General features: G+C 44.1%; 1 protein-coding gene across 4 annotated transcripts in view; it reads left to right on the forward strand.

Moving 5' to 3' along the window:
- Positions 1–18,966, forward strand: part of SCEL (sciellin) — a 150,458-nt gene that overhangs the window by 101,487 nt on the left and 30,005 nt on the right. For 3 of the 4 annotated variants that reach the window (XM_073580421.1, XM_073580422.1, XM_073580423.1), the window contains exons 12-13: positions 8,430–8,474; positions 14,017–14,082. In XM_073580421.1, the coding sequence (XP_073436522.1) occupies positions 8,430–8,474; positions 14,017–14,082 (111 nt within the window). The remainder of the gene's footprint in view (positions 1–8,429; positions 8,475–14,016; positions 14,083–18,966) is intronic. The other variant, XM_073580424.1, reaches the window with a different exon arrangement.

An 18,966-nucleotide genomic window follows, 5' to 3' on the forward strand; every position in this document is an offset into this window, starting at 1 on the left:
CAAATCAAGTATTATCAATTTAATTAAACACAGCTGGACTCAAATGAAGGAGTAGAACCATCTCAAGGAGGATCACAAGGTATTGGACAGCATGTGACTTAAATATGAATGTCTGAGCAAAGGGTCTGAATACTTATGACCAATATGATACTTCAGTTTTTCTTTTTTAATAAATTTGCAAAAATTTTCACATTTGCGCTTTTTTTCAGTCAAGATGGGGTGCAGAGTATACATTAAGGAGAAAAAAATGAACTTTTTTGAATTTACCAAATGGATGCATGGAAATAATCCACTCCACCTGCACATATGAAAACCACAGAACAGAGGAAAAAATAATCCTCCAATATTTAGGAAAAAAAGAAAAACAGGCAGAGATGCTTACCTGTATAAACAGGCCTCAATACAAATGCACTATCAGGGTGCAGCGGACCCAAGCAAAATGGCAACTGCACAGGTGCAAAAATACCTAATGAAACAGCCAGCCTGCAATCAGGGATTGGCCGTGTGGCACACCAGTGCAAAAAAAAATCCGCATGTGGCAATGTTCACACTGGGAATGCAGAACATATGGTTCACAGCCTCTTAATAACACCATATAGGGGGGCTGCCCAGTGCTAACTATAATGCATCCCGTGTGAACAGAGGCCACAGTTTACAGAACCATTTGGGCCCAACTGCACCCTGAAAAGATAAAAAGTGCACAAAAACATATCAATATATGTAAGGTATTGGTTAATATTGTGGCCATAATACGGAAGCTGGCAAACTAACGTCAAAGTTCCTTACACTAGCCAGTCCTACTCTAACATGAAAACCACAGAGCAGAGGAAAAAATCCTCCAATATTTAAGAAAAAAACAAAAACAGGTAGAGATGCTTACCTGTATTGACAGGCCTCAATACAAATGCACTATCAGGGTGCAGCAGACCCAAGCAAAATGGCAACTGCACAGGTGCAAAAATACCTAATGAAACAGCCAGCCTACAATCAGGGATTGGCCGTGTGGTACACCAGTGCAAAAAAAAATCTGCATGTGGCAATGTTCACACAGGCAATGCAGAACATATGGTTCACAGCCTCTTAATAACACCATATAGGGGGGCTGCCCAGTGCTAACTTTCTTTCAGTCAAGATGGGGTGCAGAGTGTGCATTAAGGAGAAAAAAATGAACTTTTTTGAATTTACCAAATGGATGCATGGAAATAATCCACTCCAGCTGCACATATGTATACTATTGCATATCACGAAAGTCTGGAGAAGCTTTGACCGTGATATCCATAGATAAATACATAGATACATACCGTATATACTTGTGTATAAGCCGATCCGCGTATAAACCAACCCTCCTAATTTTGCCACAAAAAAACTAGGAAAACTTATTGACTCATGTGTAAGCCGAGGTTGGTGCTGCACAAGGGTTAATGGTGGTCCAAAAAGATGCTCCATAGATAAATACCCACCATATATTGCTGCACAAGGGTTAATGGTGTCCCAAGTAGATGCTCCATACATAAATACCCCCCATATGCTGCACAAGGGTTAATGGTGGCCCAAGTAGAAGCTCCATACATAAAATACCCCCCATATGCTGCACAAGGGTTAATGATGGCCCAAATAGAAGCTCCATACATATAATACCCCCATATGCTGCTGCTGCTATATTAGAAAAAAAAGACACTCTCACCTCTCCGTCGCTGGGGGCCAGGTGCCGGTGTCGCCGCTGGCTCAGGCCCCCGGCACCGGCTATATTTACCATTCCCCGCTCCATCGCTGTCTCCCGGGTCCTGTACAGTGATGTTAACAGAGGGCGCGCACTGACTACGTCATCGCGCCCTCCGCTGAATGTCACAGCCAGAGGACCCAGGAGACAGCGATGGAACGGGGACCGGTAAATATTGCTCTGCTCCTCATCATACTCACCCCCCTCCTGCCGCACGGTCTCTTCAGCCCCTACTTCCCGCATGATCTCGGCATCCCAGCTGTTCCTGCATTCAGCGGTCACGTGGTACAGCTCATTAAATATGCTCATATTCATGAGTTTAATGAGCGGTACCACGTGACCGCTGAATGCAGGAACAGCTGGGACGTTGAGATCATGAGGGAAGCAGGGGCTGAAGAGACTGTGCCAGGAGGGGATGAGTATGGTCTCTGACACCCCCCACTCCCCCTCCCCGTCAACCCCTGTATATGACTCACGTATAAGCCGAGAGGGGGACTTTCAGTCCCCAAAAAATGGGCTGAAAATCTCGGCTTATACACAAGTATATACGGTAAATGAAGATTTTTGAGCCCATTGGAGAATGGTCTGAAAGTCTTAATACAAAATACCAGGGATTATCTGTCTGCTGTCTCCAGCATAATGTCCTCCCTCTATCTGAATGTAATCACTACAAAACTGAATTTCTTGTATTTTCTCCCTTTACTAACTTACCTATATCCAATATTACAATTTCTTTAGATGGTTCAACCATAACTCCCAAGCAGCACGCTTGCCATCTTGTGGTCATATTTGACAAAGAACTTTCCTTTATTCCCTATATTCAATCGCTCATTGGCTCATGCCACATGCACCTTAAAAACATCTCCAGAATCTGACCTTTTCTTACTTTTGAAACTGTAAAAACTCTTACTGTAGATCTTATTTATTCTTGTTTGGACAACTGCAACTCAATACTAATTATTTTCCCTTTAACTAAACTCTCTCCGCTCCAATCCATGCTGAAAGCTGCAGCCAGGGTTGGAAGTCTGTCCAGCAGCTTCACCGATGCCTCCACCATGTGCCAGTCATTACACTAGTTAACCACATGCTACAGAGTATAATACAAACTTATCTCCCTCACCCACAAAACTCTCCACAGATCTGCATCGCTATAAATCTCATCTCTCATCTATTTTCACCACCCATGCTCTCAATTCTGCAACTGATCTAAGCGTGAACATACTCCATATTCCGAACCTCTCACTTCCATCTTCAAGACTTCTCTCGTGCTGTGCTAGTACTCTGGAATGCACCACCCCAGATAATTTGATTAATACTTAGTCCCCGCATTTTTAAGGCTGGTTTCACATTTGCGCTTTTGTGCGCAGCGCATCGTGCGCACCCGTGCGCATGCGCACTGCGCACCTATGTTTAACATGACGTGCGCATGTTTTTGCGCACACTTGCGTTTTCGTGCGCATGCGTTTTTTTGTCTTTTGCGCCAGGTGCGCCAGACGCAACATGTTGGATTTTTTGGTGCGCCCTGTCTCGGCAAAAAAACGCATGCGCACGCTTGCGCACGGAATGCGCAAAAACAACACATTGAAGTCTATGGTAACGCATGCGTACGCATGGTCTTGCGCACTGTTGCGTTTTTTTACGCATGCGTTTTTGAGTGAAACAAGTCTAGAATGTTCTCTAGACAATGGAAAAAACGTCACACTTAAAAACGCATGCGCATAAAAAACGCCAACGCATGCAAAAAACGCATGTAAAACGCAAACAACGCTGTGGTTTTTTTACACATCAGCGTGCGCATGACGTTAAAAAAACGCGCGTTTGTTTTGCGTTTTTCTTTGCGTTTTTTATGCGCCCGATGCGCTGCGCAAAAAAACGCTAATGTGAAACTAGCCTAAGTGTGCTTTAAAAACACATCTCTTTTGACAGGCCTATCACCTCACCTGACTAAGCTAATTCTCCTCTGTTCCATCTTCCTAAATTTTGCTCAAAATCTGGTCCCTCTTATTATTATTATTATTATTATTATTATTATTATTATTTATTGTTATAGCGCCATTTATTCCATGGCGCTTTACATGTAAGGAGGAGTATACATAAAAACAAGTACAATAATCTTAAACAATACAAGTCATAACTGGTACAGGAGGAGAGAGGACCCTGCCCGCGAGGGCTCACAATCTTCAAGGGATGGGTGATAATACAGTAGGCGAGGATAGAGCTGGTCGTGCAGCGGTTTGGTCGATCGGTGGTTACTGCAGGTTGTAGGCTTGTCGGAAGAGGTGGGTCTTCAGGCTCTTTTTGAAGGTTTCGATGGTAGGTGAGAGTCTGATATGTTGTGGTAGAGAGTTCCAGAGTAGGGGTGATGCGCGAGAGAAATCTTGTATGCGATTGTGGGAAGAGGAGATAAGAGGGGAGTAGAGAAGGAGATCTTGTGAGGATCGGAGGTTGCGTGCAGGAAAGTACCGGGAGACGAGGTCACAGATGTATGGAGGAGACAGGTTGTGGATGGCTTTGTATGTCATGGTTAGGGTTTTGTAATGGAGTCTCTGGGCAATTGGGAGCCAGTGAAGGGATTGACAGAGGGGAGAAGCTGGGGAATAGCGGGGGGACAGGTGGATTAGTCGGGCAGCAGAGTTTAGAATAGATTGGAGGGGTGCGAGAGTGTTTGAGGGGAGGCCACAGAGCATGAGGTTGCAGTAGTCAAGGCGAGAGATGATGAGGGCATGGACTAGGGTTTTTGCAGATTCTTGGGTGAGGAATGAACGGATTCGTGAAATATTTTTGAGTTGAAGTCGGCAGGAAGTGGAAAGGGCTTGGATATGTGGTTTGAAGGAGAGATCAGCGTCAAGGATTACTCCGAGGCAGCGAGCTTGTGGGACTGGGGAGAGTGGGCAGTCATTTACTGTAATTGATAGGTTCGTAGAAGGTGTAAATAGAGAACAGCAGGGGCCCAAGGACTGAACCTTGTGGGACTCCGACAGATAGGGGGCAAGGTGAGGAGGTGGTGTGTGAGTGGGAGACGCTAAATGTCCGGTCTGTTAGGTATGATGAGATCCAGGATAGGGCCAAGTCTGTGATGCCGAGGGATGAGAGGGTCTGTAATAATAGGGAATGGTCCACTGTGTCAAAGGCAGCCGACAGGTCCAGGAGGAGGAGGATAGAATAGTGTCGCTTGCTCTTGGCGGTTAAGAGGTCATTGGTGACCTTAGTAAGGGCAGTTTCAGTGGAGTGGTGTGACCGGAAGCCAGATTGTAAGCGGTCGAAGAGGGAGCAAGAAGAGAGATGGGAGGACAGTTCAAGGTAGACGTGTTGTTCCAGTAGCTTGGAGGCGTAAGGGAGAAGTGATATAGGGTGATAGCTAGATACAGAGGATGGGTCAAGAGAGGGCTTTTTGAGGATAGGTGTGATGGAGGCATGTTTAAAGCTTGAGGGGAAAACACCAGTTGTTAGTGATAGTTTGAATAGATGGGTTAGGGTTGGGATGAAGACTGTGGTGAGGTTTGGTATGAAGTGGGATGGGATCGGGTCGAGTGCACAGGTGGTGAGATGTGATCTTGAGAGTAGAGTGGAGAGTCGATCTTCTGTAATGGTGGAGAAGTTGGTTTTGAAGGTGGAGGGCTGGGAAGTCAGGAGGAAGGGCTCTGGGGGTTGTTGACCAAAACTGTCCCTGATGTTATCAATTTTCTGCTTGAAAAATGAGGCAAAGTCTTCAGCTGAGATGAGTGGGGAGGGAGGAGGTGCTGGGGGGCGGAGGAGAGAATTGAAGGTGTTGAATAACTGTTTAGGGTTGTGAGACAGGGAGGATATGAGAGATGAGAAGTAGGTTTGTTTAGCTGTGGCGAGTGTGGTCTTGAAAGTAGTGAGGGACTGTTTGAATGCGATGAAGTGCTCGTTGGAGTGGGATCTTTTCCATCTGCGCTCAGCAGCCCTGGAAGCTCGCCTCAGCTCTTTGGTCAGGCTGGTGTGCCAGGGCTGTCTGTTGATTTTGCGAGTTTTGGTATGTGTAAGTTGGGCAGCGGATTCCAAAGCTACAGCTATTGTGGTGTTATAGAGCAGCAGCGTCATCTGCATTGTGTAAGGAACTTATATCTGTGAGAGGGAGGAGGGATTCAGAGAATGAGTGTAGGTCAAGGTGTTTAAGATTCCTGCGAGGGTGTGAAAGTTTGTGGGGTGGGGATTGTAGACATGGAGTGAAGAGGGAAGAGAATGTGAGCAGGTTGTGGTCAGAGAGAGGAAGAGGTGAGTTAGAGAGGTTAGATAGGGAGCAGAGGCGGGTAAAGATGAGGTCCAGTGTGTGGCCATCTTTATGGGTGGATGTAGAAGACCATTGAGTGAGGCCGAAGGAGGAAGTGAGAGATAGGAGTTTAGTGGCAGCTGAGAGGGAAGTGTCAATGGGGATGTTGAAGTCGCCCATGATGATAGTAGGGATGTCCGCGGAAAGGAAATGAAGTAACCAGGTGGTGAAGTGGTCAAAGAAGGTGGTGGCTGGCCCTGGGGGGCGGTAGATGACAGCCAGTTGGAGGTTGGAGGGGGAGTAGATGCGCACAGAGTGCACCTCAAAGGAAGGGAGGGTAACAGAGGGTGGCAGTGGGATTGGGGTGAAGGAGCAGGTATCTGACAGGAGAAAACCAACTCCTCCGCCATGTTTGCTGCTGGGGCGGGGGGTGTGAGAAAGGTGGAGGCCGCCATACGAAAGTGCAGCAGGAGAGGCTGTGTGAGAAGGGGTGAGCCAGGTTTCGGTGATGGCGAGGACGGAAAGTTTGGTAGTAACAAAAAGATCATGGATGTAGGAAACCTTGTTGCAGACAGAACGAGCGTTCCACAGAGCTCCTGTTAGTGGGACTGGGGAAGCGGGGGCTGGGTGAATGGGTATAAGGTTGGAGAGGTTACGGAAGGTTGTGATAGAGCGTGGATGGGAGGTAGAAATGACTGTGGGAATGTGGTGAGGAGGACCAGGATTTGGAGAGATATCACCAGCAGTGAGAAGGAGCAGAGAAAGTGTTAGCAGGTGGGAGCAGGAGAGGGCATGAGGGGGCTGTCTGTGTTTGGAGACAGAGGATTGTATGTTAAGGAACAGTTTTGAGGCGGAGGTGAGGTGGATGGGGAGGATTGAAGAAGAGATGAACAGTTCCTTACTAGGAGTAGGGATTAGGGGAATTAGCAGAAAGTGAAGGATTATTGGGGTGAAAATGCAAACAAACAGAAACATTGTTTACAGTGACTGTACAGTTACCTTCACTTCCCTTCTGGTTTTAATTCTTAAATTAATCTTCACACTTCTAGAACACACTTATAGGAAATCACACTGCAGACTGAAGTCTTTATGCAGACTTGTGCTCTGCAATATATGTACAACTAAGTGCACTCAGGTGTGAAGCAGAGAGGAGTGGTCTCTGCTCATCTTGGCCAGACAATTAAGAGTGGACCAGATGTATATGATCAAGCCAGAGTAAACAAGGTCATAAATAACACTGGGGTAAGCTGGGGTTAGCTGAAAGGCATACCATGTGAATGCTAGGTGCAGAGGCAAGTCTATGTGCAAAGCTGGGTGATGCACTGTGTGCCCTTCATAGACAGACAGCAGGAGAGCTGGGTGGATGGACATACCATGTGAATGCTAGGTGCAGAGGCAAGTCTATGTGCAAAGCTGGGTGATGCACTGTGTGCCCTTCATAGACAGACAGCAGGAGAGCAGGAGAGCTGGGTGGATGGACATACCATGTGAATGCTAGGTGCAGAGGCAAGTCTATGTGCAAAGCTGGGTGATGCACTGTGTGCCCTTCATAGACAGACAGCAGGAGAGCAGGAGAGCTGGGTGGATGGACATACCATGTGAATGCTAGGTGCAGAGGCAAGTCTATGTGCAAAGCTGGGTGATGCACTGTGTGCCCTTCATAGACAGACAGCAGGAGAGCTGGGTGGATGGACATGCATCTTATTCTTCTGTCTTCACATCCTCCTTGCGCCCAATATCCGTTGGTGACTGTGGTGACAGATACTGGCAGATGACCGGATCATGCGGCTTCATATCATATCCCAGATCTATTATGATGGCTGGACCACACATGGCAAGAACCGTTCTACCTATTGTGTCCCGCCATTTCCTTATAGATCATAAGCTGGAGAGCAGGGCCATCACTCCTAATGTAACTGGTGAGCTATGTGCTACCCTGTAGTGTCTTTATTGTCTGTACATGACCCCTTGGAATTGTAATATGTTGGTGTTATAGAAATGAAAAATTATCATCATTACTACATTAATCACATGTGTGACGTCTATGGAGCAAATGACATTACTGTCAGTGAGGTATGGACATTTTAACACAATATATAACAGACATATTACACATAACAGTCAATAAAGGCATGCAATTTAGGCTTTGGGCATATAGTAGGATGCCAGTGGACCATGTGAGGATATTTGCTGGTTAACATTTCTTCAGCTAGTGTTAATCTTCGCAGTTCACTGACAGCGATAGACATTTAAATTTTGCAGGTTGCTATGGTAACCGCTCGCCCTTTCAATAGCACACTCAGTGCATGATCTACAATGTCACCGTTGTAAGCAATACATTGCTAATTGTCAAACTGGAACAAAACCAGTGCTGCTAGATTTCATGGCATTAATATCAGGAATACATGTTTCATACCTTTATTCTGATTTATTGGTCATGATGACGAGATTAAATAATTGAACATGTTTTTTTAGGTTTGAAAAGACAGAGGAAAAGCCAAGTTCACCCACCTCACCCAGGTAAAATGTTCACCTTTGTCATTTCAGGATATTCTTTACGTTTAGTCTTTTGTTGATGAATTATGTAAAAATAATGGCGCCTGTGTGCACAATATTGAGTGTAATTCATCAATCCAGCAGTTGTGGCTCTGAGAAGAAGGGAAGAAGCCATGTTCTAATATAGCACTACATGTCCTAATTCGCATTGATAGAACCGTGCCTACCACAGGTTTTGGATAATAATTCAGCATCTTACATGAAATGATTAGGTACATTCAACATACACATTATATACACTCACTGGCCACTTTATTAGGTACACCTGTCCAACTGTGTGTTAAGACTTAATTTCTAATCAGCCAATCACATGGCGGCAACTCAGTGCATTTAGGCATGTAGACATGGTCAAGACAATCTCCTGCAGTTCAAACCGAGCATCAGTATGGGGAAGAAAGGTGATTTGAGTGCCTTTGAACGTGGCATGATTGTTGGTGCCAGAAGGGCTGGTCTGAGTATTTCAGAAACTGCTGATCTACTGGGATTTTCACGCACAACCACCTCTAGGGTTTACAGAGAATGGTCCGAAAAAGAAAAAAAATCCAGTGAGCGGCAATTCTGTGGCCGGAAATGCCTTGTTGATGCCAGAGGTCAGAGGAGAATGGGCAGACTGGTTCGAGCTGATAGAAAGGCAACAGTGACTCAAATTGCCACCCGTTACAACCAAGGTAGGCAGAAGAGCATCTCTGAACGCACAGTGCGTCGAACTTTGAGGCAGATGGGCTACAGCAGCAGAAGACCACACCGGGTACCACTCCTCTCAGCTAAGAACAGGAAACTGAGGCTACAATTTGCACAAGCTCATCGAAATTGGACAGTAGAAGATTGGAAAAACGTTGCCTGGTCTGATGAGTCTCGATTTCTGCTGCGACATTCGGATGGTAGGGTCAGAATTTGGCGTAAACAACATGAAAGCATGGATCCATCCTGCCTTGTATCAACGGTTCAGGCTGGTGGTGGTGGTGTCATGGTGTGGGGAATTTTTTCTTGGCACTCTTTGGGCCCCTTGGTACCAATTGAGCATCGTTGCAACGCCACAGCCTACCTGAGTATTGTTGCTGACCATGTCCATCCCTTTATGACCACAATGTACCCAACATCTGATGGCTACTTTCAGCAGGATAATGCGCCATGTCATAAAGCTCGAATCATCTCAGATTGGTTTCTTGAACATGACAATGAGTTCACTGTACTCAAATGGCCTCCTCAGTCACCAGATCTCAATCCAATAGAGCATCTTTGGGATGTGGTGGAACGGGAGATTCGCATCAGGGATGTGCAGCCGACAAATCTGCGCCAACTGTGTGATGCCATCATGTCAATATGGTCCAAAATCTCTGAGGAATGCTTCCAGCACCTTGTTGAATCTCTGCCACGAAGAATTGAGGCAGTTCTGAAGGCAAAAGGGGGTCCAACCCGTTACTAGCATGGTGTACCTAATAAAGTGGCCAGTGAGTGTATATATATAATGTATATATTCAATATGCTGGCAGTGTGCTGTTATACGTGCAGATATACACAGGTTTGCTCTTATCACAGGCAGCAGATTTGTGATAGAAATGTCTGCGATGGTTCTGTCCATCTGAATGGGGTTTACAGAAATCCATGCACAGGCTGCAGGAAAATCCTCATTCACAAGGATGAAACACAATATAAATTACAGGAATCAGTCACTCCAAATGCCCCAATTGATCTGTCGATTGAAGAGCTAGCAGCGCAACGAAATTGGCACAGCGCAATATATTGTGTTCTGGCCCTGAGTAGTAGCACAGGGTTTGTCCCCTTCACTTGAACGGAAAAGAGGTGCAATACCATTAGCGGCCACTATACAATGCATGGTGCTATCTCTGTTACGGTACAATGCAGCCCCAATCAGCTGATCAGTTACCAAGAAGCATTGGGTTAATAAGATTCAGAACCACGAAATGTCTTAGGAAAATCCTTTAAGTACAGCAGTTGTATTTAAATTTTTAAATTAATATTTAGGCTAGGGGTGGGGAACCTTCTTTCTGCCGAGGGCCATTTGGATATTTATGCCGTCCTTCTGGGGCCGTACAAATTGTGCGCTGACTCCATTCACAAAGTGTTTCCTGACACTGGCAGTGGTGTCAGGATGTAATCTTTCATTGCACGTGACTCAGTGTTCAGAGCAAGAAGAAAGTAAAGGGTCGGCGGTCGGCAAAATACAGCTGTCGGCTGTCCAGCGGCAGGATAAAAGGTCATTGATGGCTGTAAACGGCCTGCGGGCATGAGGTTCCCCACCACTGATTTAGGCAATATTTATATAGTAATAATTTTGGCAAAACTGTGACACTGTTATACCTAAAGGAAAACCCAGAGGCAGTGCATGATACGAAGAACCTATCATTATTATTATTATTATTATTATTTATTGTTATAGCGCCATTTATTCCATGGCGCTTTACATGTGAGGAGGGGTATACATAAAAACAAGTACAATAATCTTAAACAATACAAGTCATAACTGGTACAGGAGGAGAGAGGACCCTGCCCGCGAGGGCTCACAATCTTCAAGGGATGGGTGATAATACAGTAGGCGAGGGTAGAGCTGGTCGTGCAGCGGTTTGGTCGATCGGTGGTTACTGCAGGTTATAGGCTTGTCGGAAGAGGTGGGTCTTCAGGCTCTTTTTGAAGGTTTCGATGGTAGGTGAGAGTCTGATATGTTGTGGTAGAGAGTTCCAGAGTAGGGGTGATGCGCGAGAGAAATCTTGTATGCGATTGTGGGAAGAGGAGATAAGAGGGGAGTAAAGAAGGAGATCTTGTGAGGATCGGAGGTTGCGTGCAGGAAAGTACCGGGAGACGAGGTCACAGATGTATGGAGGAGACAGGTTGTGGATTGCTTTGTATGTCATGTTTAGGGTTTTGTAATGGAGTCTCTGGGCAATTGGGAGCCAGTGAAGGGATTGACAGAGGGGAGAAGCTGGGGAATAGCGGGGGGACAGGTGGATTAGTCGGGCAGCAGAGTTTAGAATAGATTGGAGGGGGTGCGAGAGTGTTTGAGGGGAGGCCACAGAGCATGAGGTTGCAGTAGTCAAGGCGAGAGATGATGAGGGCATGGACTAGGGTTTTTGCAGATTCTTGGGTGAGGAATGAACGGATGCGTGAAATATTTTTGAGTTGAAGTCGGCAGGAAGTGGAAAGGGTTTGGATATGTGGTTTGAAGGAGAGATCAGCGTCAAGGATTACTCCGAGGCAGCGAGCTTGTGGGACTGGGGAGAGTGGGCAGTCATTTACTGTAATTGATAGGTTCGTAGGGGGGGTCACGTGAGATGGGGGAAAGATGATGAATTCTGTTTTGTCCATGTTGAGTTTCAGATATCTAGTGGAGAAGAAGGATGAAATAGTGGACAGACATTGAGGGATTCTGGTTAGTAGGGAGGTGATATCTGGTCCAGAGATGTAGATCTGTGTGTCATCAGCATAAAGATGATACTGAAAGCCATGAGATTCTATGAGCTGTCCCAGGCCAAAGGTGTAAATAGAGAACAGCAGGGGCCCAAGGACTGAACCTTGTGGGACTCCGACAGATAGGGGGCGAGGTGAGGAGGTGGTGTGTGAGTGGGAGACGCTGAATGTCCGGTCTGTTAGGTATGATGAGATCCAGGAGAGGGCCAAGTCTGTGATGCCGAGGGATGAGAGGGTCTGTAATAATAGGGAATGGTCCACTGTGTCAAAGGCAGCCGACAGGTCCAGGAGGAGGAGGACAGAGTAGTGTCGCTTGCTCTTGGCAGTTAAGAGGTCATTGGTGACCTTAGTAAGGGCAGTTTCAGTGGAGTGGTGTGACCGGAAGCCAGATTGTAAGCGGTCGAAGAGGGAGCAAGAAGAGAGATGGGAGGACAGTTCAAGGTAGACGTGTTGTTCCAGTAGCTTGGAGGCGTATGGGAGAAGTGATATAGGGCGATAGCTAGATACAGAGGATGGGTCAAGAGAGGGCTTTTTGAGGATAGGTGTGATGGAGGCATGTTTAAAGCTTGAGGGGAAAACACCAGTTGTTAGTGACAGGTTGAAGAGATGGGTTAGGGTTGGGATGAAGACTGTGGTGAGGTTTGGGATGAAGTGGGATGGGATCGGGTCGAGTGCACAGGTGGTGAGATGTGATCTTGAGAGTAGAGTGGAGAGTCGATCTTCTGTAATGGTGGAGAAGTTGGTTTTGAAGGTGGAGGGCTGGGAAGTCGGGAGGAAGGGCTCTGGGGGTTGTTGACCAAAACTGTCCCTGATGTTATCAATTTTCTGCTTGAAAAATGAGGCAAAGTCTTCAGCTGAGATCAGTGGGGAGGGAGGAGGTGCTGGGGGGCGGAGGAGAGAATTGAAGGTGTTGAATAACTGTTTAGGGTTGTGAGACAGGGAGGATATGAGAGATGAGAAGTAGGTTTGTTTAGCTGTGGCTCTATAACTACCTGTGTAATGCAGCCTCCCCTGCACTAGCTATAACATAGTGGATCCATTTTGTGTAACTTATTGTATAGAAGTAGTACAATAAATCCTTCCTTGACTGTCTGAGCTTGCTGGAAGTAAGATGGATGAGTAATAACGTAATAGAAGATATCTACAATTTCACTTGAATTTCACGATTTTATCTTAAGGATATTGTATGGAGGCATTTTTTTACATTCACGCGTGTATTTTTGCCTAAAAATAATTTTTGAAATTGGGGTAAAAATGTTTGCACCATTTGCCTTCTAAAACCTATTGCAGTGAGCTCATTCTGATGAAAGTTGAGATAAGCTTTATTGGTATAAATATGTTTAAAGAAGTTTAGAAAAAGGAAGAAAAGGATGGGTTGTAATCTCTCCTGTGAGAGCGAGCTCACTGATGGATATTCAGTTAACACATTCTGCAACTAGCAGTAGACAGTGCAATCCACGACTATAGAAGGCAAATGGGCAAAAGTTATTGACTAAATACAATGAAATACATGCACATTATAGGGAGTTGTCTGGTCTTAAGCTACAAGTCTGCAGTCACTCACTCTACATGACTGCAGACTTGTGAAGCTTTATATCCCACGCACTGTGCACTGTAAGGATTTTCTGGTGCTGGCACCAAAAGTGGCAGTTATGTCACTGCAGGAAAGCGATATGCATACTTCAGGCCACATTCCAGCTAGACTGTTTCCAGTCTCTCTCAATACACTTACATTGAGCAAGGCTGCCCGCATCTAGATGGAATGTTTGCAGGAGTATGCACATTGTATATTTATGGTGAAATGCTAAAATATTGCAGTATATAGACAAAATGATCATCTCCTATGAAGACCAGCTCAAGGCTGGGCTTCATACCACAGGCTTTCATAAGGACCCGGTTGTCATGGCAACCCTTTGGCACTCTAAGATTGCCTTGCAAGGTGGGTGGCACCTGAATTAGCACACCACCCTTACTGCGCCACTTAGCTGCTGCTGATAGTGACACATGTATGGCGGGCATCAGGAACGGGCTTAATGGCTTTCATCATATGTATATAATATTTGTCTTACATCACTTTTAGGATTCAAAATGTTGATGAAAAGCCAAACTTACCACCAAGATCTCCTATTGCCAAAACTGATGAGTGGTAAATAAACATTGTTTGTAAAGCTATCTTACATAGGCTTTAACTTCTGGCCATGCTTTGTGCCCAAATTGAAAATACACTCACTTGTATACAGTTTCTTTTGCTATTGGTAAATGAAAACTTAATCATAAAATGTTAATTTGCTTATTTTTTTTATGTATCAATCCCTTACTAGTAAGTGACAATATACAGTATGTTCTCTGATTATCACATTTAGGAGACATTCAGAAAAATGTATTGAACGTCCGTGTACCATACTGACCGCCCACACACTGACCAGTGCAAGTCAATGGTTCACATGAACATTTTTACTCATGACTAATGGCTTGCAAACAATCAGATAATTTTCATCCGTGTGCCATCCATATGTCCGTATTTTACATTCGTGTGACATCGGTGTGCCATCCATATATCCGTATTTTACATTCGTGTGACAGCCGTGTGACATCCATATGTCCGTATTTTACATTCGTGTGACATCGGTGTGCCATCCATATATCCGTATTTTACATTCGTGTGACATCGGTGTGCCATCCATATGTCCGTATTTTACATTAGTGTAACATCAGGGTGCCATCCATATGTCCATATTTTACATTCGTGTAACATTGCTGTGCCATCAATATGTCCGTATTTTACATTAGTGTAACATCGGTGTGCCATCCATACGTCCGTATTTTACATTAGTGTAGCATTGGTGTGCCATCCATATGTCCGTATTTTACATTCGTGTGACATCGGTGTGCCATCCATATATCCGTATTTTACATTCGTGTGACATCGGTGTGCCATCCATATGTCCGTATTTTACATTAGTGTAACATCGGTGTGCCATCCATATGTCCGTATTTTACATTAGTGTAACATCAGGGTGCCATCCATATGTCCATATTTTACATTCGTGTAACATTGCTGTGCCATCAATATGTCCGTATTTTACATTAGTGTAACATCGGTGTGCCATCCATACGTCCGTATTTTACATTAGTGTAGCATTGGTGTGCCATCCATATGTCCGTATTTTACATTAGTGTAACATCGGTGTGCCATCCATATGTCCGTGTTTTAAATTAGTGTAGCATCGGTGTGCCATCCATATGTCCGTATTTTACATTAGTGTAGCATCGGTGTGCCATCCATATGTCCGTATTTTACATTAGTGTAACATCGGTGTGCCATCCATATGTCCGTATTTTACATTAGTGTAACATCGGTGTGCCATCCATATGTCCGTATTTTAAATTAGTGTAGCATCGGTGTGCCATCCATATGTCCGTATTTTAAATTAGTGTAGCATCGGTGTGCCATCCATATGTTTGTATTTTAAATTAGTGTAGCATCGGTGTACCATCCATATGTCCGTATTTTAAATTAGTGTAGCATCGGTGTACCATCCATATGTTCGTATTTTACATTAGTGTAACATCGGTGTGCCATCCATATGTCCGTATTTTACATTAGTGTAGCATCGGTGTGCCATCCATATGTCCGTATTTTAAATTAGTGTAGCATCGGTGTGCCATCCATATGTTTGTATTTTAAATTAGTGTAGCATCGGTGTACCATCCATATGTCCGTATTTTAAATTAGTGTAGCATCGGTGTGCCATCCATATGTCCGTATTTTAAATTAGTGTAGCATCGGTGTACCATCCATATGTTCGTATTTTACATTAGTGTAACATCGGTGTGCCATCCATATGTCCGTATTTTACATTAGTGTAACATCAGGGTGCCATCCATATGTCCGTATTTTACATTAGTGTAACATCAGGGTGCCATCCATATGTCCGTATTTTACATTAGTGTAACATCAGGGTGCCATCCATAAGTCCGTATTTTACATTAGTGTAGCATCGGTGTGCCATCCATATGTCCGTATTTTACATTAGTGTAACATCGGTGTGCCATCCATATGTCCGTATTTTAAATTAGTGTAGCATCGGTGTGCCATCCATATGTTTGTATTTTAAATTAGTGTAGCATCGGTGTACCATCCATATGTCCGTATTTTAAATTAGTGTAGCATCGGTGTACCATCCATATGTCCGTATTTTAAATTAGTGTAGCATCGGTGTACCATCCATATGTTCGTATTTTACATTAGTGTAACATCGGTGTGCCATCCATATGTCCGTATTTTACATTAGTGTAACATCAGGGTGTCATCCATATGTCCGTATTTTACATTAGTGTAACATCAGGGTGCCATCCATATGTCCGTATTTTACATTAGTGTAACATCAGGGTGCCATCCATAAGTCCGTATTTTACATTAGTGTAGCATCGGTGTGCCATCCATATGTCCGTATTTTACATTAGTGTAACATCGGTGTGCCATCCATATGTCCGTATTTTACATTAGTGTAGCATCGGTGTGCCATCCATATGTCCGTATTTTACATTAGTGTAACATCGGTGTACCATCCATATGTCCGTATTTTACATTTGTGTGACATCGGTGTGCCATCCATATGTCCGTATTTTACATTCGTGTGACATCGGTGTGCCATCCATATATCCGTATTTTACATTCGTGTGACAGCCGTGTGACATCCATATGTCCGTATTTTACATTCGTGTGACATCGGTGTGCCATCCATATATCCGTATTTTACATTCGTGTGACATCGGTGTGCCATCCATATGTCCGTATTTTACATTCGTGTGACATCGGTGTGCCATCCATATGTCCGTATTTTACATTAGTGTAACATCAGGGTGCCATCCATATGTCCATATTTTACATTCGTGTAACATTGCTGTGCCATCAATATGTCCGTATTTTACATTAGTGTAACATCGGTGTGCCATCCATACGTCCGTATTTTACATTAGTGTAGCATCGGTGTGCCATCCATATGTCCGTATTTTACATTAGTGTAACATCGGTGTGCCATCCATATGTCCGTGTTTTAAATTAGTGTAGCATCGGTGTGCCATCCATATGTCCGTATTTTACATTAGTGTAGCATCGGTGTGCCATCCATATGTCCGTATTTTACATTAGTGTAACATCGGTGTGCCATCCATATGTCCGTATTTTACATTAGTGTAACATCGGTGTGCCATCCATATGTCCGTATTTTAAATTAGTGTAGCATCGGTGTGCCATCCATATGTTTGTATTTTAAATTAGTGTAGCATCGGTGTACCATCCATATGTCCGTATTTTAAATTAGTGTAGCATCGGTGTGCCATCCATATGTTCGTATTTTACATTAGTGTAACATCGGTGTGCCATCCATATGTCCGTATTTTACATTAGTGTAACATCAGGGTGCCATCCATATGTCCGTATTTTACATTAGTGTAGCATCGGTGTGCCATCCATATGTCCGTATTTTACATTAGTGTAACATCGGTGTGCCATCCATATGTCCGTATTTTACATTAGTGTAGCATCGGTGTGCCATCCATATGTCCGTATTTTACATTAGTGTAACATCGGTGTACCATCCATATGTCCGTATTTTACATTTGTGTGACATCGGTGTGCCATCCATATGTCCGTATTTTACATTAGTGTAGCATCGGTGTGCCATCCATATGTCCGTATTTTACATTAGTGTAGCATCGGTGTGCCAGCCATATGTCCGTATTTTACATTTGTGTAACATCGGTGTGCCATCCATATGTCCGTATTTTACATTTGTGTGACATCGGTGTACCATCCATATGTCCGTATTTTACATTTGTGTGACATCGGTGTGCCATCCATATGTCCGTATTTTACATTAGTGTAGCATCGGTGTGCCATCCATATGTCCGTATTTTACATTAGTGTAACATCGGTGTACCATCCATATGTCCGTATTTTACATTTGTGTGACATCGGTGTGCCATCCATATGTCCGTATTTTACATTAGTGTAGCATCGGTGTGCCATCCATATGTCCGTATTTTACATTAGTGTAGCATCGGTGTGCCAGCCATATGTCCGTATTTTACATTTGTGTAACATCGGTGTACCATCCATATGTCCGTATTTTACATTAGTGTAGCATCGATGTGCCATCCATATGTCCGTATTTTACATTTGTGTGACATCGGTGTGCCATCCATATATTTGTTTTTTACATTAGTGTAACATTGGTGAACCGTTAGGTGAAGTGCACATCCAAAAAATTCATCATCCTTACCAGAACAAATAGCCTTATATGCTGCACTATTTTTAAAAAAAGATAAAAGGCGTAACAAACATGATGGATACAGTTACAAGGAAAGGGGACCCTCTGATGGGGTCTGTTCTGTGATTGATGCATCCTTGTTGTGAATTTTGCTTTTCTGTTCCAAATATGAAATTGAATAACAAAATTCTTATCTTTGGTGTAAATCCAAACTTAGGTAAAGTCCCCAATATACATTAGATGTTTAGACAACAGGTACAGTAGCTTCTTTGACTCGTCCACATGCAGGAGATCTCGGCTTGGCCAAGTGCTCCGATTTTCCATATGATAATTTAAGAATCAGCCATTGGAAATCCAATGTGCTAGAGCCTACTCTCCCCCAGCTTTATCTGTTGCGGGAAAGTCTAGGGGTCTCCAAACACATTGGGGCCGATTCATCAAAGCTTTTATGCCACAAGAATGACAGAGAAGAACAAAAAAAGTCAACTTTTGGACACTTTGGATCAGCTTTGCCAAAGTGGGCAGAACTGCGGCTGCACAAAGTGTGGTCACATCTGCTAATTTGATTCATGGAAAGAGGTTGCACTTTTTTGCACAATAATAATAATAATAATAATAATCTTTATTTATATAGCGCCAACATATTCCGCAGCGCTTTACAGTTGAACAGTTTCAAACACAACAGTCATAAGTAACAACGTTAACAATACAATAATTAAAGCGAAATAAGACGACCCTGCTCGTGGAGCTTACAA

The sequence above is a fragment of the Dendrobates tinctorius genome, unplaced genomic scaffold (assembly GCF_039654945.1).
Source record: "Dendrobates tinctorius isolate UK_male_01 unplaced genomic scaffold, ASM3965494v1 ptg000064l, whole genome shotgun sequence".
Lineage (NCBI taxonomy): Eukaryota > Metazoa > Chordata > Amphibia > Anura > Dendrobatidae > Dendrobates > Dendrobates tinctorius.